Source organism: Mirounga angustirostris, unplaced genomic scaffold (assembly GCF_029215605.1).
Source record: "Mirounga angustirostris isolate CCGP_5_RB_7025 unplaced genomic scaffold, mMirAng1.0.hap1 SCAF_5, whole genome shotgun sequence".
NCBI lineage: Eukaryota > Metazoa > Chordata > Mammalia > Carnivora > Phocidae > Mirounga > Mirounga angustirostris.
In genome coordinates this window covers 66,742,740-66,768,453 of record NW_026991713.1, presented here as the reverse complement: position 1 = coordinate 66,768,453, position 25,714 = coordinate 66,742,740, and the positions used below count along the sequence as shown (strand labels likewise).

Genomic DNA, 25,714 nt, shown 5'->3' with positions numbered 1-25,714 from the left:
TAAGAGGACCGGTGGGGGAAGGAACGGATGACCTGGTCTCCCTCCTACCCCGCCCCCCCTTGCCGTCGGCCCCGACCCAGCTTCTCCACTCCCCCAGCCGGGTCTCCGCCTTTCACTTGCTTCCGAGACACTCACTGGCCCTTGGGTGTCAGGAACTTCCTAGCCACAGCCTTATTCCAACCCTATTTAAGAGACAAACTTTACTTGGGAAATAAATCCGTTTCCTAGAGTGAGCACCGGAAGCATGCTGGGCTATATTACATAATTTTTTTCACCACCAAATAAATGTTCCCATTGGAACCACTACCTGAAATGATAATCATCCAGACCTTTATAAGCCTGTGACCTTGGGTTACTTGGTGACTTTGCCCATAGTGGCCATCACTAAAATGGGAATAATGATACGCCTCACACACTGTGAAGCTTAATTAACATTTGTAGTAAAGGGTCGACTCCAACGCCCCTTGTAAATGCAAACTTAGGTGGGAGTATTTGTTGAGATGATTAGTCTCTGTTTAAGCAGCCTTTTTTTATTAACCTTCGAATTGTTTTAAGCGGGGATGGCATTTGAGACATTTGAAAGCAAGGAAAAACAAGGTTTTACTCAATATTTAAGCGCGTCTATCTTTAAGATATCTTAATGTAAAAATATAAACGTTAATTATTGTCAAAGTTCAAAAGATTGGTTCCCAACCAATTTAATTACTGTTTGTATAACTCAGCATAAAATAATCTAGTTTGATATGTGAAACCAACCAAAGGCAAAACGAATTAAGAGCATTACTACTGTATTTCCCCAGAAATAGGACAGTTCACATTGTATTTAATTTACAGTTTGCTAAAGTTAGTTTGTGGATAATTCATGGAAAATGTGCTAATCAGGCTCCAAAATACTAGCACAAGGCTCAGAAAAGCCGATTCCTTTAGACCTTAAAAAAAAAAGGTAACAAATTGACTTTATTCCGATCTGTGAATGATGCGTAGCGTGAGGAGCTGCCCCTCGGAGCTTCCCTTCCCTACCGAGCGCCAGACTGGTTCTGTCGGGCTGGCAGGGACTCCGAGGCGGCCCTTCCAACAGCCGGGCCGGGGACGCGAACATCGCCTCCACCCCTAACCCTGGAACAACCGGTAGTGGCCGTTTCCCCGCGCCGCCCCCCTTTCCGCCGGCTTTGTGTGCGTGTGAAATGTGCGGCACATTGCAGATGAACCCTAAGCCCGGCGAGCCGAGTCTATTGTTCCCCGCGAGGAGCTGCCGGGGCGGTGTGGAGCCAGGCGCAGTGCCGCGGCCGGCCCTCGGGGGTCGCTGTGCGGCGCTGGCTGCGCGGCCGTGGCGGCGGCGCTGGCGGCGGCAGAGAGGGAGGCTGGCGGGGAAGGAAGCGGGCGGCGCGCAGCGGCTCGGCTGCCGCCGGTGCTTTCTGCCCGGGGACGCCCCAGCCGCCGCGGCCGAGGCCGCGCGTGAATGTGTGCGAGGGCCCCGCGGAGCTGCGGCCGGAATACACGCTGTCACCCCTCTTTCCACAAACCACCACACAGACCTCCCCCTCCCCACCCCCAGCCCCGCCTGCCCCAGCCCAGCCGCCGCGGCCGCCGAAACTCCCGGGCCTCCGGCCGCCCCGGCCCCTCACCGTCGGCTCGCCTTTCCCCTCGCCCGCTCGCGCGCCCCCGGCAGCAGCACCATGTTGAATCGCGTCCCCAGGCCGAGCCGCCTGGGCCGGCGGCGCTGAGAGGCGGGCGAGAGCCGGGCCGCGGGGAGGGAGGGAAGGAAGGGGTGGGGGCCGCGCTCGCCCCGCGGCTTCGCGCGGATCCGGCAGTCGCCTGCCCCTCTAGTTTCGCTCGGATTTCTTTAAACTTTTTTAGAAATTCCCCTCCCTCCTTCCCTCCTCTCCCCCTGGCCTCCTGCTCCCTCCTTCCCCTCCTCCTCCTCCTCCTCCCCCTCCCTCCCTCCCTCCCTGCGCCGCCGCCGCCGCCGCCGCCGCCGCCGCCACCGCCGGCCCATGACTGAGCCCCGCCGCCGCCGGCCGAGGAATGGGCTCCGGGCTCTGGTAGGAAGCGCAGGGAGCGGGGGGCGCTTTTAAAACACCGATCTGGGTTTTTTAAAAACCTCCTTTGAAAAAATAATGGCAAACTCGACGGGGAAGGCGCCTCCGGACGAGCGGAGAAAGGGACTCGCTTTCCTGGACGAGCTGCGGCAGTTCCACCACAGCAGAGGGTGAGAGCAGAACCGGGGGGGCAGCGCCGGGGCGAGCCGGGGCGAACGGGGCTCTCCCGCCCGGGCCGGGCGCGGGGTCCCGGCTGACAAGTGCGGGGCTTTCTCTTTCCCGCAGGTCGCCTTTTAAAAAAATCCCTGCGGTGGGTGGGAAGGAGCTGGATCTTCACGGTCTCTACACCAGAGTCACTACTTTAGGCGGATTCGCGAAGGTGAGTGGAAGTTTTAATTTGTATTTCCCTCTCGCTGGCCTCTTCCAAAAAGTCTCCTTTGACCCCGGAGTGGGCGCTCGGGGCCGGGGGGGTGGCCCGCGGGGGCAAAAGGCGTTCTTTTCGCTCCCAGCCGGTGGCACGGAGGCGGACGGCGGCGGGGCTGTTTTTGGCCTGGTGGCTCGCGTGCGCGCGGCGGGCGCGGGGCTCGGGCGGGCGGGCGGCCCGGCGCCGGCTCGCGCCCTGCCCGGTGCCCGGCCGGCCCGGCGGGGTCTGAGCGCCGCGGCGGGGAGTGCGGGCGTGCGGGGCGCCCGCCCGAGCCCCGCGCCCGCGCCCGCCCGCCCGCTCGCTCGCGAGTCAGCTCTGCCGCCGCTGCCGCTCTAGCACAGGCGGAGACACAGAGACACACAGACTCTGAGAGCAGTTTTCGTGCAACTCAAAATTAGCGCGGGCAGGTTTAACATCGATAATCGGCTGCGAAATGATCCCGGCAGCCGGGGGCACAGCCTCGGCCCCGTCGCCCTCGGTTTATACAGCTAACAAAAGAAACCAGGACCTGTCTCCAAATAGCCATCTTAGGCTTCAAGGCTAGGCAGAAGCTGTAGGCCTCAAAGAAGGGCCTATGGAGATGGATAGATCTGGGAGAGGGATCGGAATCGGCCCCGGCCCCGGCCCCCCCAGAACCTGCGGACGTCGCTGTCCGGAACAGTATTGATCCTTTTGAACTTTTTTTTTTTAGTGTAAACGGACCGCGTTGAGATTTAAAAGGGGGCGACAGAGGGACTTGCGATTGGTTATTGTCCGGGCTTCAAAAACAAAACAAACCCACCACCACCCCCCCTCCCGCCCCCCAAACAAAACAAGTGCTATTAAATACTGGGCTCTCGGGTGAAAACACAGTGATTCAAGCAGCCCTTGCTTAGTTACTCTTACGGATCGATCTGAAACACCCACTGATGCCTGAGGTATCTACAGAGCTCTGTAGAATGGGTATTTATTTCATAGTTAGGTTAGAGTTTTCTTGGATGGTGCACTCTCAGACAAGTGTGGCTGTGTTTTTAACAGGTTTCTGAGAAGAATCAGTGGGGAGAAATTGTTGAAGAGTTCAACTTTCCCAGAAGTTGTTCTAACGCTGCCTTTGCTTTAAAACAGTATTACTTGCGGTGAGTAGTAGTGACTCTTCCACAGTATTTGGAATTGAGGGACTTAAGGGGAGATTTGTTTTTAGGGAAAAAAAAGAACCCCCAAACAAACCTTGCACACCAGTTTCTAAACTTCTATTCATTTTTTCAGTCTGAGGAACATCAAATACCCATCGAGTGAGGTTATAGGAAGGTGAAAGTGTTCCTCACCTATTTTAGGATTGTTTACATTTTTCATACAGGATCATTACAGGTGACACCCCACCCCCCATCTTGGTAAACATTCTTTTGTGACATTGTTATTGATTGTTTGATATCCACGGAGGGGCAGAGAGGTGATGCTTAGTAAAAGAGTTAAGATAGTTAATGAAACTTTGTATCCCTTGGGAAAATTTTTACTTTGCTTTGGAAACTCCTTTGCCTTTTTAAAATTCTTTAAGATTAAAAAAAAAATGAAACCTCTTGTGTGGAACCGTGTAACGGAGTGGTTTTTCAGTAGAATATTTCCACACAGCATAGTATGTTGGTGCCTTAGGTGACCAGGATTGTTTTTAGAATAAGTTCTTTGGAATTTTTGAGTGACTTAAAAACGTTCAAAAGGATTATTATATATGTAGGAAGATTAAGGATACTATGAAATGGAATATTATGATTTGGATTTTCTTTCATTTCTCTCCCTCCTCTTTTGACTGTATATGACAAAGTAAATTTCTTATTCAGTTGATATGTGATGCAGTTTAGATAATATATTTTCTGATTAAGCTTTATTTTTTCTTTTTCTGATAATTGTAATGTATTATGAGGTTTTTTATTTTTAATGCTTACTTTCTCATAGAGGGTCTTTAGTTGGTGGTGGTTTATTTAAAACTAAAATAATGCTCTTCATATTTATTGCTTTTTAATAATGATATAATTAAAGGGATATAAAAAAGGGATACCTTTTTTTTTTAGTTAACGTAGTTTCTGTGTAGTTTGAGTTTGGCATTTATCATTGCTCCAAATGCAATATCCAAATGTAGATATTCTGTGTTGAGTTCAGCTTTCTGAAGTAGGAAATGCAGTAATTGCCCAGGTGTGCTTTCTATTGGCTACCTTAGATTGACTTCAGGCTTGAAGCTGAAGAGTTCACAGAACTTTGTGGGTAGTTATTGAGTTATACAGAAGTCTAGAAAATATTAAGTATGGCTAGTTGTTATTTTTTCTAGTGTGTGTGTGATGGCAGTGTGTGTCAGGGTACATTTTTAAATAAAGGTCTAAAGCAATAAACAAAGTGAAATTAACCCCCCAAACTGTTGATTTAGTAATGTGGTGAGAAGTATTTTATATTTATGATGATATTCATTTGCTCATTTCCATTTATAACATTGAGAGGAATGTTATTAATATAGGTCCTGGTTTTCTGGTAATCAGTGTGAACTATTTGGATTTTAAGCTGTTTAAGACACATTTTAAAGTTATGCCTCATATTTATTGGGTTGATTGATTGAAATTTAATATCAAAAGGTACTGAATGGTATCTATGGTTCATGAGACGGATGTTATTCTGAAGAACTTAACACGCATACAAACAGGATTTTAGCATAATCAATTGAATGTCTAGAATTCCAGTTTTTTTGCAAGTTAACATAAATACTGTTTTTCCACTTGTAATTTCTATCCTGAGATCATATCATTCACTGATTGTACTTAAAAGTACTATTTTTAAGTATATAGCTTCAGGGTTGTTTGCAACTCTTTACATTGTTCTCAGGTCAATTTGAGCTTTATGCTCCTATTAGAAGCTGCTTTTTGAACTATGTCCTTAGCTAAACTTGTTTTTCCTCCATATGTCACTCTCCAGGTTTGTTTTTGTAGGGTTGTAGCTAGGCTACTAGGAAAAAAGTTGAAGCATTTGTTTTGGAAAATAAAGCCATGTGAAGATTTGCATGGCTTGTAAAGAAATACAGGAGAAATATCCTGGTCAAAAATTGGGTACTACCTTGAAAGATTTTTTTTTTTCCATAGTGGTGAAATATTGCACAATTAGAGGACATGTATTACGCTGAGTTTTACACCTTCCTCTGAAAAATCTTAACTGGCAGACAGGATGCCAAGCTTTCACAGTAATTCTGTTACTTAACCCTAAGACTGCGTCTTTACAGTAAGAAGTAGTAATCGAGTGACTTTGTGAGTTTCCTCTTTGATATATCAAATTGAATATCATGGTTTCTGGAGCAGATAATGCATTGTGTTTTATAAATCACAGGTAGAATTTTTTAAAATAACTGCTTTTTCATTTGACCTATTGTAAGACTGCTATTACACATACCAGTTTTCATTTACTCTATAAGTTTAATATTTGCTGACATTCCTCTGTAATTTCAGTATTAATTGGATGGCTATTAGCCTAGTATGGCCAGGATGAAGATATGATACATCTTATGGTATTACAGACATTTAAATAAAGAGGAGCAAACTAGTATGCTGGCCATGTATATATTCTAACATTTCTGTGTTTGTTTTGATACAAACATAGACAGTCATTGAATGTAGAGACTTGAGTTTAGTGGTCTGCCAAAAAGTTTGCTTGATTGTATCAAACATACATTTATTCAGTTGTAGATTGCATATAAAAATTTCTCAAAGTCTACAATTGATGTGATTGATGATTTGTTTAAAACACTGGCATTTAATGTTTTAAATGTTAGTGCCTACTAGTAATGTGTAAAAGTACTCTATTTAAAAATTGGGTATTAATCCTCTATCATGTCCATATATTTTGTTTTCACTTAGTTCCTTTCTTGGCCTGCACATCTCCATTTCTTCCACAGATGCTTATTTCTAGAATATCCCTATCAGTATAAAAAGATAAGGTAATGTTTTCTACATTTTTGTAGTTGGAGAAATTAAAGTGCAAAAAATATCCAAATGGCTTTAGAGGCATTTGTTAATTGGACAAAAAAGTTGTATTCCTGACACATGTTCTGTAATATTTAATCAGTCTATTATGAATTCAGTTAGTCACAAGTGATTTTAAGAAATTAAAATGTGGTTGGAAGTTACATACAGTTAAGTGTATGCCCAGTATGAATGTATAGCTATACACAGTGTGTTCTCATATTTACTCATTGAATTTTATTTTTTGTTCTGTTTTGGTGCAAAGGTTGGGGCACAATTTACTACTCTTATTTCCATTAAAAATTTGAAACCTTGGTATGAAGATTTAGGTAAATATTTCAAATACTTAGTTGAAGAATTTTGTTGTAGCTTACGCCAACAGTAGTCAAGGTTAACTTGATGTTCCTGTTATAAAACTTGATTTTTTGGAAAGGAGGTGAAATATCTTGGACATTAAAAATTTATTGTGCAAAACTATGTATTACTGATTTTCTTATAATATTAAGTGATTCTTTTTTTTTTTTTTTACATGTATCTACCTTTAGAATAGCCAGCAACTTTATTGTAGCATTGTATCCACCAGAGTGAATTTTCAGTTGCTTTGTGAATTTATTCTATTTTTCCCCCCTTGGTGAATAAAATCCTCCCTTAAATTATACCAGTCTAAAGAGTTTACATTTATCATTTAAATAGAATGAATACACTCATGTTCTCTAGTTAGTGTACACCATGTAGATTACCTCTTTTAAGAGAAGTGTTTTATGAATCACTTGATGTTCAGTGAATGAATGCTTCACAATTGTAATAAAAAAGTAATACACTGACTTTGTAACTGGCTAAACAGAATTGTTAAAGCGGACATTGTTCGCTTTATTCAAGGAAGAAAAATAAAAGTAATGTGGAGATTGGAAGGACAACTGTATTTAAATAAATTATTCATATATGGATTTTAAATTTAGTATTATAAACTGTGTCCTTTCATTTTGAACAAACCTGATTTTGATATCTTCTGATATTCTGTTACATTTTAAAGGGCATGCAGACATGTTGAAAGAAAGTAGAGAAGGTTGAAAGACTGATCAGGGCTCAGCTAGGTTAATGTTGTGTCTTAGAAGTCATGTTCAAATAGCTTAAATTTGCCCCAAAGTAAAAATAAATCTAACTCACTCCAAGATAGTTCGTTCACTGAAGATATGTATTTTACTGAGGCTACTAACTAGCAACTTCATCATAACTCCCAAAAATGTTTGTGCTTTTTTACATTTACATTTTCTGCCTTAGCAGTTAACTAAAAACGTCTATTTCTAAATAGGAGCACTCTTTTATAATCTTACCTGTACTCTGTTGTGGATTCAATATTTTCATAGTTGGGTGTGTGTGAAATCCACTGTAACTTTGATAGAAAAGCGTATCACTGCTGTGAATCTTTTTTATTGCCAAACTGAATGATATTGGAAGTTGGAAAAGGAATGAAGGATCAAACATTTTAATTCATTGCAATTTAGGTGCACTAGTCTGCAAGCAAGTATTTAATACATATATTTAGGTGAAGTGTTTAGAGCTTTTATTAATATTTGGTGAAGAAGTCTACTTAATGAGCATTTTCCAGAATGGTATAGACCTTACTGAAGTTTACTGACAAAAATGCGTCTTGTCCAAATTGGGAATTAGAAGACATATGGGGCAGAGTGAGGGGGATTTTCTCTGTCTCTCCTTCTTTGATCTTTCACCACCATCATCACCATACTCTTGGTATTTAGGATCAATTAAAGTAGAAATTCCCAATTTGTGCTTTATGAAATACCTGTTCTCTTGAAATGTCAGTATGTTTCCTTGAAAAAAGGCCAGATGAATTTGAGCAGTAAAGCTAAACTTGGGTTACTTTATTGCAGGACTTCTTAGAGACTTTATTTTGTTAATGTGCATGTGGATCTCTAGATTGGAGAAACACGATTTATTACTTCCTTCCCTCTAGCCATAGTAAATGGTGTTTCCCAAACACTACCACACATCTCAGGAGTGTGGTGCGAAACCCCATTTTTCAGGAACATTTGTTAAGTTCTTTAGAGCACAGTTCGGGGAAACTCTGATCTAGAAGAAATGAGGGTTAAGGAAGAGAAATTTTAAATATGGAAAATAATGAGGAAATGAGAAATGAGAGGTAATTATGTATATTTATATAGAGATATATAAATATGAATGTAAATTTTTAGGAGCTATTGTTGGCATGTCTTTGTTAATGGCTGTGCAAAATTACATTGGTAGTACTTGTTAAATATTTGTTTGAAATAGGGGGATGTTAAAGTTATCTCATGTTCATTGCCAATAAAAGAAAGGTAAAGAAATACTGCAGTCCAAATAGAAGAAGAAAAGTTGAACCTTCAAGATAAGCAGTGACCTTAGTTGGTCTGGAATGGAGAAAGCTGTCCTTGTAGATACATAACAATATTTTTTCTACTATTTAAACTATAATGTGATGAAGGACAAAAGACCAAAAAAAAAAAAAAATGACCATGATAAAGATTTTTAAGTCTTACGCAGTGGTTCATATATTAACTTGATTTTTTTTTTTTTTTAAGATTTTATTTATTTATTTGACAGATAGAGACATAGCGAGAGAGGGAACACAAGCAGGGGAAGTGGGAGAGGGAGAAGCAGGCTTCCCGCCAAGCAGGGAGCCCGATGTGGGGCTCTATCCCAGGATTCTGGGATCATGACCTGAGCCGAAGGCAGACACTTAACGACTGAGCCACCCAGGGGCCCTTAACTTGATATTCTTTATGACAAAGGAATTTATGATTTTATTTGACCACTTAGTCGTCTTTTAACTTAAAATTCTTGTTTGAATCAGCAGCCCCCCAAAAGCAAGTAACTGCCCTTTATTTCCCTTGCTGTCTGTCATTCTAACTAGAGGCTTTTTTTTTTTTTTTTAAAGGATATTTATATTTAAATTTGTTTTTTAAATTTGTACAAGCCTCTCTATAAAGAATTATAGCAGAATTATTGGTCACATTGTTTTATGGAATAGTAATACTTTTATTGAAATATGGTGGTAGTTCTGTTCAAAATTTGTATTTACTTTAGTTCTGTAACTTTAAAAACTGAGAAGTCCTATCATGAATTTTGATGTTAGGAAAAGCTGTTTAGAAGTAAATATTGGTTTAAGGACCACGCTTACTGGAGTTAAAAATGGGGATGTTAGCATTAAAGATTATCTTCAAATATTTTATGGCTTGAAGTTAAAAGCATAATTTTTATGAAAAGCAAATGTGAATTTGAAATAAATTTAAATGACATGGTTAGTACGGTTTATTCATAGTAGAACCAAGGAAAATAGGCAGATTGATTCTGTTTATTCAGAAGTGCACAAAGATGCATATATGCTGATTGATACTGGTATTGGTTACTTACCATAAAATTTATTGATGCTTTCACTTGGAATTAAAACTTTTGGGGGACCTAGAATAAAGAGATGGTTTAGAGCAAACGTCACTCTCAGTAATGTTCAGATTATCAATGAATTTCATTAAGCTTTCCAAGAATTGTGTTAACTAATATCAGAGTCTAATATATACTTTTCTGTTCCAAAATATAAAGAAGTGTCATTTGTGCCTGGATACTTTTTGCATATTCATTATATTGTAAGTGGAAGTTAATTCATTTCTGTAAGATATATACCTTGTTGACTAAGTACGTTGCAATAACATAGCTAACAAGGGCTCCACTTCAGTTGAGGGGAATAAAAGGGCACATGAATTACCAATTCAAACTTACCCTAACTGTATTTGTGTAATTTGGATTTTAAAAAGTCATTAAAAATAAGTTTTCCTTAATATCTAGTTGGGGTTTTTTTTCTATGTAGGACTTTATGATTATAGTTGCTGGAACTATAATCTCTTTGTGATATCCAGGAGTAGCTATCAACATTCTGAATTGTTGCCCCAGAATGATAGAGCCATAATTCCATTAGTATCTAAGTTAGTGTTTGCAGGGTCCATCCCACCTTACTGCGGGAGATTTTGTGGTTGGGCTGAATCTTTTGTTTTGGCTGTTCTATCTCATTAGTTTCTTAACAGTTTCCTTTTTCTTTTCCTATCATGCCATTGATTTGTTGGAGGAGTGAGGTCATTTGTTCTTTAGACTGTACCAAATTCTGGATTTGGTTGATTGCTTCCTTCAAGTGTCAGTTAACTTGTTCCTCTATCCCCTGTATTTATTCCCTGAAAACTGATGGTTTAAAGCTAGATACCATTCAAGTTCAGTATTTTAGGCATACTTGATGTGTAGTGATGTGCTTTTCATCCAATCATGAGACATAATCATGTTTATGTTGTCCCATTTTAGTGGTGTTGAGATTGATGAGTGATTTTAAGTAATAATAGTCTGGAGTTTTAAAAAGTGTGCCAAAGGTGATTCTTAAAGTGTGCTGAAGTTTGAGAACAGCTTCCTGAGATAACTAGTTTAACTTGGCATCAATGTATTGGCCAGGGCTACATCCAGAACAAAACCTTTAGGTAACATCTGGTCTGGGTCACCTGCTCAAAGCTGCACCTGTCATGTCTCAGCAGAGCCTGGACACACCCTACACTTTGTCTCTGGGCTCCAGAGAAGCTAACAAGGGCTCCACTTCAGTTGAGGGGAATAAAAGGGCACATGAATTACCAATTCAAACTTACCCTAACTGTATTTGTGTAATTTGGATTTTAAAAAGTCATTAAAAATAAGTTTTCCTTAATATCTAGTTGGGTTTTTTTTTTTCTATATAGGACTTTATGATATTCATCCCAAATGAGATGCCATTTGTTTTATTGAATTTATTGAATGCTTTTCTACTTTGTGAGGATTTTGTTGGTCTGTCCCAGTACTGCTGAGGGGAGTTAACTTATATTTTATAAATTCCTATGCAAATAACAACATTAACAAGAACTTGTTTTTTAATGCACTGTCTTCATTTTTCAAACCATTTTTATATGTGAGATTTTTATTTCAAATTTTAGAAGTAATTGCTGTTATTTAATCTTAGAAAAAAATAACACTTAGAAAAAAAATTCTTTACACCACTCAAACTCTTTTCTTTTGGAGCATATGGGCTACTTCTTAAAAAAAAAAAAAAAAATGCTGTAGGTTATATCCAACTCTCAAACTAAAGTGTCAGCCATAATGGCCAGTTAGAAAAGTGGCTTTTTTAAAATATATTTTCAGACCACACTTTCCCCCCTTTGCCTTTCTGTTTCCTTCCCTAGTGATAGACTTGCTTTAACAAAGCATTGTCTTATTTATCACCTATCATTATGCACAGTTGTGAAATATCTTCAGGTATATTCCATGTTCTTGGTATGTTTACCTTTTGTTTCTATCAGTAAATGATTTTTTTCATTACCATTTGGTGGGGCCAAAATAAAATGTTGCTTTTTATGAAGCAAGATTTAAATAAATTTGTATAAGAATCTATTGTTTGCATATACATCTTATTGTGAAATATGGCAAGTATCTGATTCTAGCCTTTCTGAGTTCTTACCTTTGTCCTTGTTTTTTTTTTTTTTTTTAAGATTTTATTTATTTATTTGAGAGAGAGAGAGAGCACATGAGAGGGGGGAGGGTCAGAGGGAGAAGTAGACTCCCTGCTGAGCAGGGAGCCCGATGCCAGATCGATCCAGGGACTCCAGGATCATGACCTGAGCTGAAGGCAGTTGCTTAACCAACTGAGCCACCCAGGTGCCCCTGTCCTTGGTTATTTCTTACTTATATCATTCAGTGGTCAGTTGCTCTGTGCACAAAGATGATTTTTATTATGTAATTATAACATATCATTCATGGTGAAGTTTTCAGATGAAACTTTTTTTTTTGTTCCTCTCCTAGACCATTGGTTAATTTTAAGTAAGTAAAATGTTAGTAGAAACATACATGAGGTGAGTAGGAACATTCACCTGTTAAAATAGGACAAAGAAGAGACCGTAAGTTGGGGCTCTATGTAGAAAATACCTAACTTGTAGTACTTTAGAGATGGGACTAAATTTAAAATCATCAGTAATAAGGGGCGCCTGGGTGGCTTAGTTGTTAAGTGTCTGCTTTTGGCTCAGGTCATGATCCCAGAGTCCTGGGATCAAGCCCTGCATCTGGCCGCCTGCTTGGCAGGAAGCTTGTTTCTCCCTCTCCCTCTCCCCCTCCCCCTCCTTTTGTTCCCTCTCTAGCCGTGTTCTGTCAAATAAATAAATAAAATCTTTAAAAATAAAATAAAAATCATCAGTAATAATGCCCAGGTTGATTATACTTTTCATAATGGTTCATAGATTAAGTGAATATTCACTCTACCTGAACTCAGATAAGACCACTTCATACTTCATAAACAGAAGCAAGCTCCTACCTTAGTAGGCTGTGTACCTCTGAGTGCACTCCCAAGTAATAGGTGACGTGTTCTTAAGTGGTTTGGTATAATCTTTTTAGTTTATACCATTGAAAAGTCAAACCTCTGAATTTGTGAGTAGTTTTTCCAGGTAGACCCACATTGCAATTCATTAATTCAATCTAGTAGTAAAAAATCTGATTGAGAAATGGTAAACCGAATCATTTTCCTTCCTTGCTATGTTTTCTTTTTTAAAAACTGTTCAAATTTTTTTGATTATAATGTGAACTCTTGTTTACACTTCATTAGCTATTGACTAATTGTTTTTATTTTGCCACATTTGCTTTATATTTTTCTCTTTATATGTGATGGTATGTATATATACACGTACTATTACTGTTATGTAATCATTTGATAGAAATTATAGATAAAAATGTCCTAAATATGAGTGTCTATTAAGAATAAAACATTCTCGGGCGCCTGGGTGGCTCAGATGGTTAAGCGTCTGCCTTCGGCTCAGGTCATGCTCCCAGGGTCCTGGGATCGAGTCCCGCGTCGGGCTTCCTGCTCCTTGGGAGCCTGCTTCTCCCTCTGTTTCTCTCTGTCTCTCATGAATAAATAAATAAAATCTTTAAAAAAAAAAAAAAGAATAAAACATTCTCTTAATATAGCAACAGTACAGTTACTAAATTCAGAAAACTTAACATGGATACAATCATATTATCTGTATTATATATAGACTTGATTCAGATTTTGCCACTTGTCCCAAAGATGTCTTTTATAGCATATTGTAACCACCCCCACAAGTCCATAATCTTGTATTAGGTTTACTTATATATCCAGTTCTTCAGCCTTTCAGGATATTACCATTTTTGAGCAGTACAGGCCAACTGTATTATAAAATTTGGATTTGTATGATGGTTTTCCAGGATTAGATTTAGGTTACGCATTTTTGCCTGGAGGCCAAATGTCACTTTGTCCTATTGTTGATGTTAACTTTGGTTTAAGGTGATGTCTTCCCGGTTTCTCTACTATAAAGTTTCCATTTTCTCTTTTGTAATTAATAATTAACCTGTGGGGATACTTTGAGACATATTAATACCTGGCTCACCATTAAACTTTTACCCAATAATTTTAACATCCACTGATGATTCTTCCCTGAATCAGTTAATTATAATGGATGTACAGTGCTTATTTTCTAACTTTATCATTACTTCTGCATTTCTTAGTTAGCAATCTATTGTAAGGAAAATTTTTCATTCTTATTATTTATTTTTATTTTAGACAATGGATTAATATCTATTATTATGCATTTTGCTGCTTAAATTTGGCCAGTAAGAGCCTTTTCAAGCTGGCTCCTGAGTCTTTAACATGTTCCCATTTTTAAGCTCGTCTGTGCTTTCTGATAAAATAAGATTTTCCAGGGTCAGCTTGTGTTTTGCTTACCCATCTCTAGCATCAGCTATTTCTCCAAGTAGTGTCCTGGGTTTTTTTTAGCATGAAATGGTATACAGAAACCAAGATCTGGTTAGTAGGTGTACTAATTGTTATTGGGTTGTCTTTCTTCCAGGCTCTTTCAGAGTAGAGCTAGGAAGTTTATTTATTTTAAATATAAATATACATGTGTTAAAAATCACAGTGCTGTATATACTGATATCTCTGGCTACAAATCCATACAAGTTTCTTCCCTTCTTCCATACCATGCATGTATCTTCCTTCTCCTGCATTGAGAACCCTATTTCCCAACACCAGTATATTTACTCATGTTGTCAGGTTTGTAGTACATACAGTATAATTTCAGAATTGTTATACCTGTACCAGTACAAACAACAAACCTGCTAAATAGAGTTACAAATTCTTTGCAGTTGTTTTTGTGTTCAGACTGAAGCTGTATTGGTATTTTGTTAAAAAATTCACAGTGGTTGGATTCTTTTTTTCTCGTTATTGTTATTCACTTAAAATATAGTAAAATTCATATTTTCCCTGTTTGTATTCAATTTTGTGATTTTCTCCACCTTTGTTTCTTTAATTTATTTGTGAATATGTAAAACACTTAATAAAATTCTAAAATCAAAATTTAAGATACTTGGAGGTGGGCGCCTGGGTGGCTCAGTTGTTAAGCATCTGCCTTCGGCTCAGGTCATGATCCCAGGGTCCTGGGATCGAGCCCCACATCGGGCTCCTTGCTCTGCAGGAAGCCTGCTTCTCCCTCTCCCACTCCCCCTGCTTGTGTTCCCTCTCTCGCTGTGTCTCTCGCTGTCAAATAAATAAATAAAATCTTTAAAAAAAAAAAAAAAAGATACTTGGAGGTTATCCTCTTCCCTTCCCTTTCTCTTCTACTCCCTTCCCCGCCATGCTTTGTTGGTCACCAATTTCCTTAGTGTCTGGTTATCCTTCCTGTGTTCCTTTTTGCAAAAAGTATACATATATATATATATATATATGCATTCTATATTTATGTATGTATGCATTCTATATATATATGCATTCTTAATTTCTGTTAAAATGAAGAATGCATTTTGCTTTTTTTCACTTAATGTATCTTGACTATCACTCTAATAAATTCATAAATTCCCATTCTTTTTTTTTTTTTAACAGCTGCATAGTATTCCATTGTGTGGCTATATCCTAGTTTATCCCCCACATAATGGCACTTAGGTTGGTTCCAATATTTAGAATTACAAATAATGCTATATGAGTAATCTGCAAATCTAGTAACCTTATGCAAACCTATTTTTAAAGTTTTGGAGATTTATCTTCAGAGTAAATTACTAAAGTGGGTATTGATGTAGTAATCGAAGAATAAATGCATATGTAGTTTTGTTAAATATTGCCAAATTCCCTTTGTGGGGAAGAGATATTTAATATTCCCACCACAGTATATGAAGGTGCCTATTTCCCACAGCCTTGCCATGTGCCGTCAAGTTTTTTAAGTTTTACCAATGTGAGGGGTTAAAAAATGGTATCTCACTATATTTTAATTATTGGGGCATATATAGCATGTTTTAAAATTTTATCTGTTTGAGAAAATGAGCGCACATGTGCATGCACGTGTGAGCAGGAAAGGGGGCATAGGGGAGTGGGGGGAGAGGGACAAGCAGACTCCCCACTAGCCACTCTGGGGACTCAGTCTCATGATCATGAGATCATGACCTGAGCTAAAGCCAAGAGTCGGTCACTTAACCTAGTGAGCCACCCAGGAGCCCTATATTCCCATCTCAGAGTGTTGTGGGTTTTTTGTTTTTTGTTTTTTTTAGGAAGTTTTCTTGGCTATTTTATGTTTGTTTTTCCATATGAACTTCAGTGTCAATTTGTTCTAGTTCTAGAAAAAAGCTTTTTGGTTTTTTTTTTTTCTTTGAATGTAGATTGCATTAAGTTTATCAATTATTGCAGAAGAACTGAGATGATGGTATTGAGTTGAACTATCCAAGAACAACGGAAGTCTTTCTATTCAAATCTTTTTGTGTTATGCAAGAGTCTAAAATTTTCCTTTTATAGGTTTTGGACATTTTTAAAGTTTATTCTTAGATGTGTTATCATTTCTGTTCCTACTGCAAATGTGGTTTTTCTTCCATTTTAATCTTTTAATTGGTTATCATTTATTTACACGAAAGGTTTTTTTATATTATAATCTGCCTTACTCAATGGTTTTACTGATTTTGGGGGGCTTTTTTTGTTTTGTTTTTGGGGGGGTTGGGAATGGGCAGAAGGAGGGGGACAGAGAGAATTCTAAGCAGGCTCCATGCCCACTCAGGGCTTGATCTCACAACCCTGAGATCATGACCTGAGCTAAAATCAAGAGTCTGCTCCTTAACCGACCCAGGTGCCCCAGTTGTTTTACTGTTTGTATTAATTTTATCATTGATTTTTAAGAATTTTTAGATCTACTAGCATGTCATCTGCAAATAGAGATGGTTTTACTTCTTTCCTAAATTTTATGCCTTTCATTATTTAATGCCTTTAATTATTTTCTTTTGTCTAATTGTATTGGCCACTATTAAATAGTTGGAAAGATGAAGATGTCTTTGCCTTGGTGATGACCTTAATTTGATGTTTCTAGCATTTCCTCATTGACTAAGGTACTGCCTGCTATGTGTTCTTTTTTTTTTAAGATTTTATTTATTTGTTTTAGAGAGAGAGCCCGCACCTCATCAGGGAGAGGGGCAGAGGAGAAGGGAGAGGGAAAGGGAGAAAATCTCAAGCAGACTCTTGCCGAGCTCACAGAGCCCATCTTTGGGCTCAGTCTCACGACCCTGAGATCATGACCTGAGCTGAAACCAAGAGTCAGTTGCTCAACCGACTGAGCCACCCAGGTGCCCCCTGCTATGTGTTCTTGATGCAGTCTTAACTCTATATGTTCTACTAAGATAGTATTTCTGTATCTATTTATTGAATGAACAATATTGTTAGACTTAGAAGTCAGATTTAGAGATATTCTTCATATGTTTTATCTCCTAGAATTCATTTTTTTAAAATCTGAAATTATTTCTTTATTATCTGCATTCAGGAGGGGAGCTAATACTGAATATTACAATTTTTAAGTCCCATTTCGCAGCTTATATTGGAATGTGAATATTTCTCATGTTCTAGGAATTTAACATATAAATAAACATCAGCTACAATGCTAAATGACAACTTCAGAGGAAGGTTACCTTTCCTGTTTCTAAGTATCCATTAAAAAGTTTTTACTATTTCATTCTTTGCTAGCTCTTGCATCACCTGCGGTATAAAAACAAGACAATAATTTAATTCATTGCTTGATTTTATATTATTAAAACTAGTATAAACCATGATTTGATCATTGCTTAATTTTTATATTCTCAAGATGAGAAGTAATTGTTTTTGTCAGAAGTCTTCTTTATAGGTTATCCACCCTGTGGAGATGAAAAGCAAATTCATATTTTAGTTATAATCAGAAATCTTATATGCCCATTTTAGTGAATCCATTCAAATCCATTACCACTAAATTAAATGTTATGTTTTTACATTGCATATCTGATCCTCAGGTTTAGATATAATTTGGATATTAAAGTCTTGTTAGTTTTGAGAGTTGCTTAGAACATCCTTCTTTATCCCCTTCTTTATAAACTGGGGGGATTAACTTAAATGGATGTATGTGTGCATGTGCACAAATACGCACATACACACATACATGCAATACTATGTATTAGCTTTAAGCAAACAGCTTGATAATTTCTTGGTCAGTTCTTGAACATACCAAATCTTATAGATATTACCAAGTCTTACACATTTAAGGTGCTAAGCTGAGATAGACATTAGATACTATATGCAGATGTAACATTTAGAGGCCTAGTAATATAGCTTTAGAGACCTAAAGATAGGAACAAGAAGTATGTAGTTTGAATTGGAGATGGCTACCTAATCTATCAATTCATAGCATCACTATTCTTAGGACTAGAAGAGATTTTAAGAAAGTGGTCTAACCCTATGTTTTTTGTTAAGCTAAAAATAAAGATATTTTTTTCTGTTAGGCCTGCATAAGGATAATTAACTTGCCTAAGATCACTGTTACTGAATGATGGAAGGGGAAAGTAGAAGCCAGAGCTGCCTTTATTACTCTAGCTACTCTTTTCTGACTTTAAAGGAATGTATGTAGAAGATTTTCAGACATTTCTTTGCTACTATAAAATGTGACCTTTATTTTTACATTAAGATGATTCTACTGACTTACACCATCTATGAGGCATAGGTTTTAAATTGTTGGCCAGTAGCAGTGATAATTATGTACTTGATTTGTCATTTGTATCAGCAGTCATCTCTTTCCCCTTCCTGTTCAAAGGATTATGTTTACAAGACAGGTGAATATTATTGGAAAGCCCATAGCAAAACATATAGCAATCACTGGGAAAATCACTTTTTACTTGAGAGATATTCCTTATTTTTAAATGTTTTGCTTGGAAAAAATTAAACTTACATATTTGATAATTTTTTTTTTTTTTTAATAACCAGGAATACTAATTTAAAGTTTTCAGTCTGGTACATTATTTTTTAGATGGAGACCTCTACTGGAAGTATGAAGCAATAGATGGATTCCATTATACATTATTAAATATCTAGACAAAGGGATGGCAAGGAGATTTACTTAAGACAGAGTCAATGTAAAATATCCTAGAGTCCTTTTAAAAGAATCTTTCTTATGGCACTTTAGATAATAGTGTACTTTTGGTTTTATGACATCATCTTAAGTTTTTTATAAAGCAGAATACTAAGTTTATATTTGACTTTTGCTTTTTAGCTGTTTATTGAATTTGTCACATGCCAGGCACTGTGCTAAATGGTTTACTATAACTCATTTTTTCTTCACACTTCCCTATGTCATAGGCACTGTTACTCTATCAATGTTATAGAAAAGAGTGTAAGATAAAGAGGTTTAAGAATCTTACCCAAGGTCGCACAATAAGTTCCGGAGCTAGTCTTTGAACCTGGGCCGTTTGGCTCTAGAAAAGGTGTGCTATGTTGTCTTCCCCCAAGTACACATGATTACAACTTTATAGAAAAGTATATGAAGACAAGGACTTAAAGGGAATAAGCAAAGTATGAAAATGGTTGAGGTAGGTGTGGGATTGTGGCTTTTATTTTTAAAAAATCCTTTAATGTGTCTCTTTTCAACAGAACTTGTGTGCTGCAGTACAATTTATAGTATAGTTTATGTCTACAAATATTCATCTTACTGGATTTCTAGATTTCTACAACTCTACAAGTTAGGTATTATCCTGTCTTTTAGATGAGGAAAATTGCCTTTACTATTGATAATAAGTAGTGGTATCAGGATTAGAGTTTAGCTTTATGAATTATAATTCGTGCTCTTATTTTACTGCCAAAGTCTTGGGGTCAAGGACTTTTTTTTTTTTTTTTTTTTTACTTTTATATATCTCTTAAAGCCCCTAATTCGATATTTGATACATTATAGTTGAACCAAATCAGATCGTCTGCCACTGGGGAGATCCTTGTGAACCCAGGTGGGTATGGTGGGCCTCTCAGCCAAATGAAAATCTAATTTGGAAATTCTGAAAGAATTGAACAATTTTAAAATACAGAATTAGAAGTATAGCATTCCATTGATCCCCTAAGCTTTACCTTTTCTTGTGTGGTTTTATGAAACAGGTACCAAGAGTCAGTTCTAGTTGTAGAGTATATATTAACATTGTGATAAATGTGGCATTTTGTGCTGTTTTATATAGCACTTATTATTTTTTTTTAGGTAAAATAGACTCTAATGTTTCCCTATCTCTCTTTATAAACTACAACAGAATAGAATCTTGTGTAAGGTAAGAGTTGACCCAAAGTAATATTGATTTTTTTCAGACTAGCAGGTGAAAATCCAAGGATTTTGCAAAGTAACTACTATTTCTGAAAAAAATAGATACTGGAAATGATGTAATAACTCAGTGGAAACATTTTGAGAGTCAGGAATGTTCATTATTATCATAGTAATAGCTAACGTTTATGGAACATTTACTATTTGCAAGGTACTGTGCTCACCTGCATTATTCTGATCCTCAAAACCATCCTATAAGATTGATAACCATCATCTTCATTTTATAGATGAGGAGACTAAGATTTAGAGAGGTTAAGTAACTTTCACAAGGTCACACAACTGCAAAGTGGTGGAGCTAGAATTTGATCGCGGTCTTCTGCGCCTAGAGACCAAATTTATAACCACTAGGCAAAATACTGTCTTTTATTCAGTTCAGTGAATAACAATTGATCATCTTTCATTTGCCAGACACTGTTCTATGCACTGGACATAAGTCAGTGATGAAAACAGCAAAATCTTCCTCTTTGGAGCTCAGGAAAGGAGACTGATAGTACACAAATAAGTAAAAACAGTGTATCAGAAAAGTTCAAGGAGAAAAATAAAGCAAATAAAGGAGGTAGTTTTTGGATGGAGAGAGTGTAACATCTTTAGATAGAGTGGGCAGGAAAAGTCTTTATAATAGAGGGTGACATTTGAATAAAGACTCAAAGGAGATGGAGAAGACCAGGTGGATATCTGGGATAAGAGTGAACAGACAGCAACGGAGCATGCCTGGAAACAGTGAAGAGGCCATTGTGGCTAAAGTTAGTAAAGAGAAGTTGGAGATGATTAAACCAGAGATAGAGAGCTGGTAGCTGATCTTGTAGGGCCTTTGTAAGGTCTTTGCCTTATACTGAAGCCATTGGAGGATTTTGAGGATGATGTGCCATTGTTTGGATCTCTCAAGGTGCTTTGTTATATATAGATGAAGGGGAGGCGGTCAGGGCCAGAAGCAAGGAGACATGTTGGGGAGCTAATTAAATAATCTGGGTGAGAAATGATGGTCGTTTGTACCAACAAGGATCATAGCTCTTAAGGTGGTGATAAGTAGCCATATTTTGGATATCTAAAGTTGCACATCTAAAATTTTTGAGACTTTAATCAGTAGATACCTACTCAGAAACTTACTGAGAACCCATCAGGTGTCAACTTTTGTACTATTTCAGTTATAAACTATTTTCCATAATTATCAAAGTAGAGTAACACTTGCTTGTTGTACACAATCTAGGAAATACAAAGAAGGGGAAAATAGTGAGCACAATTAATATTGTAGTGCGTTTTCTCCTAGTCTTTTGTCATAAGGATTAAACCTTAAAATCTGTCTACCAAAAGCTGACTCTCTCCTGCTAAAATGTTAGCTCATTCAGAGCAAGAGCTATGCTCTTTATTCTCTGTCTTAGGTACATAGTTCATAATAAGTGTTCAATACTGCTTGTTTTGTTTGGATTAATTGTGCCAACCAGTTGGGTGCCATATTCTTGTACTTTCTTTAAAGAGATACCACGCTTTTTCATTTGTTTTAACTTGGTGAATGGGAAGCCAGTAAGTGTTGGTAGACTGAGTTAATGTGCTCTGAACTCCAGCCATGCTCATCTATTTATAGTGGTCTAAACATGCCAAGTTTTTCTCGCCTCTCTCCCTTTGCATGTGCTGTTTTCTCTGCCTGGAATTCCTTTCCCTTCTTTTTTGCCTGACATACTCCTACCCATCTTTGAAACTTAACATAAATTTCACCTTCTCTGAAAAGCCTTTTCTTATCTTCCCAAACTGCTTGAAGTGATCCTTATGATCCCACTTTTCTTACCATTAATACCTCTGTTATAGACACCACTGTAATATATTTCTTTCAGGTCTGTCTCCCATATTGCACTTTGAGCTCAAGGAAATAGGGACTTAGTTTTATGTAGCTTTGTAGCCACATCATCATAACACAGTGATTATTAGTGCATAGGAGTTAATGTGTGGCTACTGGAATTAATGAACACTGAGGAGAAAGGGTCATTGGAAATAAGGAAAAAAGGAAATCACTTTGATTTGAGGGTAGGGAGGAGTTTATGGAAGAGGTCTCGAGCTTGGCACCTAAAGACCAGTTGGATTCAGATGGGGGAAAAAAAAGGAAGATGGAGGATTTTTAGGTATGAGGAAAAGAGGAAATGAGAATATGCACAATGTATGTTAATTATATTCATGAACCCTGCTTCCTCAGAGGGTTTGTGCATGTGTTTGGGGTAAGGTAAGATGGAGACCAATGTTTGATAGTATATCATGGAGGATTTTGAAAATCAGATCAAGATGTTTGACCTTTATCGTTCTGTATATAGTGAGGATATGAGATTTGTATTGTTTACTTGTTTTTTAACAGAACAGTTTCTTGATGAAAATGATATTTGGGGAACATTAATCTTACATTGGTGTCTGGGATAGATGTGAGATAGGGGCAAATAGTGACAGAAATGGCAAACACACTTGTCTGGTTTGATCAGAGAATGGGATATTATTTTTATCGTGTTTTCAGATAAATGTGAATTATTCTTATTTTCACCTTTTTAAAATTTGAGATATAACTGACATAACATTATATTAGTTTTAATGTAATGATTCAGTATTTGTATTGTAAAATGATCACCACAATAAAGTCCAGTTGTCATCTGCTACCATACATAGCTATTTTTTTCTTCTGATTAGAACTTTCAAGATCTCCTCTCCTAGCTACTCTCACATATACAGTATGGAATTAACTATAGTCACATATATTACATCCCCTTGACTTACTCATTTTGTAACTGGAAATTTGTACCTTTGACTTCCTTCACTCATTTTGTCTCCCGCCCCACCCTGCTGCCTCAGTCAGGCACCAGTCTGTTCTGTATATCCATGAGCTCAGGGTGTTTTTTGTTTTTTGATTTTTTAGATTACACATGTAAGTGAGATCATATGGTATTTATCTTTTTCTGTCTGACATTTCATTTAGCATAATGCCCTCAAGGTCCATCCATGCTGTCACAAAATGGCAAGATTTCATATTTTTTTTATGGCTGGATAATATTCTGTTGTACATATATACCACATTTGCTTTACCCATTCATCCGTTGATGGACATTTAAGTGGTTTCCATGTGTTGGCTATTGTAAATAATGCTGCACTGAACATGGGGTTCATTTATCTTCTCAAACTAGTGTGTTTGTTTTTTGGGGGGGGAAACTTTATACTTCTTAAAATATAAGACAAGGAAGTCATATTCAGAAAGTACTTCAGAATCTTGTATCTTTACAGTTGTTATAAATACCACTTTTCATTGAACTGTCAACTTACTGAAGAGCAGGTTAATAGAGAATTCCAGTTCCTGGCACATTTGATAAACTATTGCTGCACTTCATTTTATTTATTTGAGTGTAGATCCATCATTAGTTCACAGTCATGTAAGATTTTAGATTATATGTAGATTCACTTTATATGTAAATTCAGTTTATCTTCTATCTCTATATTGGAAGGAACTTTTTACAACTTCCTCTCTGAGTTCACTTTTTCCCCTAAGCTCTGGAACTTAGCACTTCTGTTTATTTGCTCAAATAATTGGAACATTTTCCTTTCTATTTTTCTAAAACCATGTGAGATAGGATCTAGTGGGGATAAATAGATATACTCATGACAGAAACAGGCTGAACTGAAGATAGATGAACATATTTGTTAGATTTAGAGTTCTTTAGAATGTGTTTCCTAATTTAGGGTGTGACTATTATGTGAGGTTAAGAAAAAGAAATTATTTTGGAAAGGGTGCTTAGGAGTGAGGAGAATGGTCTGGTGGGATGTGCATAGGATCATATCTTTATCAAAATTCTCCTGATAGTGCTTTGTCATTATTTGGAGTCTTATTTTGACGATAAACTGATTTGATTTGATTTGATTTGGCCATTTCTGTATTCATTTATAAGTGATTTTCAAATAGTGATTACAGAGGTTAGGACTAGTAAAAATTGCCTTCACTCTAACTCATTTTAATATGTGAAGAAATATGTAACTGAACAACATTCTGACTACAAATAAAGAGAGGACTGGTATTCCCGAATGATGATAATCCAGTATTTAGAATGAAGGTGATTTTTTCCGTGCTTCTTTACCTGTAACATCCAAGGAATGGGTTTACTTTTGCTTGTAAGAGCAGAGGAAGTCGTGACATGGACAAAATATGGAGCTTTCTCTGTAATATTCAGAGAAAATTCAGGAATATTCCCCTGTCTGCTCAGCAGGGAGGAGTCAGCCTTCCAAACCGCAGCCTGAGTTAAGGAGAATAGCTCAGTCCAGTCCTTTCTCTGCATGATTATTATGAGAAGGAGTTTACACTCCTGAAGAAATAAATATCAAGTCCTCTTTCATTGCACAATTTGGGATGATTGGCTGAGGACTGGTTGTCTTCACAAAGGTCTTTAGGCCAGTATTCTCAAACTCTTAATTAGGTGGGCTATGGGAAAAAGTGTTCTGACTTAAATACAGTTTGGAAACTTTGTTAGAAGAGTTAAACATGGTTTTTTTTCTGCAACACTTCTCAAAACTAATGTGCTTATAATGTGTCTTATGACAGTCTATGGAATTTTCCAAACACATTGAGCACATATTGTCCCATTCCTTCTACTCCTGGTCTTACCAGCCCCCAGCTTGCATATCTGCTTACAGGGTTACTGTGAAGTTTAGAAAATGCTGCTGTCAGCAAAAAACTTGCTAGATAAAATAGACCCAGCTGGGATAGTCTTGAAAAATGCTTAACTTACTAAGATAGATGTGAAAGCCCATTGCCTTCCCAGTTCTGGGATGCATGGGAAACATGATTAATCATAGATAGCTTGGTTGAAAAAAGAGAGAAGCTAAGTTTTAATGGCTTTGATTTAAGATGCAGTTACTAGACTAAGGCAGAATAGGGTGTCTTGAGAGAAGAGTCTTTTAAAGTCTGAAGGTTATGAAGCTTGATAAGTGATTTAGCAAATATTTAGTATGGAGAGTTGTTTAGGATTAGACTTTAACACTTCATTACAGATTCTTCCTGTTGTCCTCTGAAACACAATGTGAGAAAGCATTTCAATTAGACCTTCTAAGTTGTTAAATTGTCTTATATTCTTGGTGGTTCTTTCAGTTAATATTAGCAAGGACATCCAATGAAAAAGATGTTTGCTGTGCAATATTTTTCTAATATAGCCCTTTAAGTGAATATGCAAAGATCACAATAATGAATTTCCATTTATCAGTTCCTTATGAAGAACTGTATTTTCATTGACAAAGTGTGATCCCTGAAGACAACACAACTTTTGGTTTTTCTGGAATCTGTATAAGCAGACCGCTTACGTTGTCTCTTGACATAGCACATATTCCTTTCTTGAGGAAAATGTAAAAGATAAATAATTGGGCATATATTAGGAATTATTAGTAAGGAAAACAAACTTTGAGGACATTTCATTAAGTTGGGGTAGATTCATCCATTTTCTTAGACTTTCTAATACACTGCAATATAAACAACTGATGTTCCAGACTGGTTTCATTTCCTTTATACACATTAAAATAACAGTGGCTTACACATGGCATAAATTTCTCTCAAATGAAACAGTACAAACATAAATACTCCAGGACGGA

The 25,714-nt window shown here is 37.5% G+C and overlaps 1 protein-coding gene across 2 annotated transcripts in view; it reads left to right on the top strand.

Annotated features, from left to right (window-relative positions):
• Positions 1-1,239: 1,239 nt before the first annotated feature.
• Positions 1,240-25,714, top strand: part of ARID2 (AT-rich interaction domain 2) — a 162,755-nt gene continuing 138,280 nt past the window's right edge. The window contains exons 1-3 of one of the 2 annotated variants that reach the window (XM_064591359.1): positions 1,240-2,209; positions 2,325-2,418; positions 3,481-3,578. In XM_064591359.1, coding sequence (XP_064447429.1) covers positions 2,118-2,209; positions 2,325-2,418; positions 3,481-3,578 — 284 coding nt within the window. In that variant the 5' untranslated portion in view covers positions 1,240-2,117. The remainder of the gene's footprint in view (positions 2,210-2,324; positions 2,419-3,480; positions 3,579-25,714) is intronic. The other variant, XM_045873582.3, reaches the window with a different exon arrangement.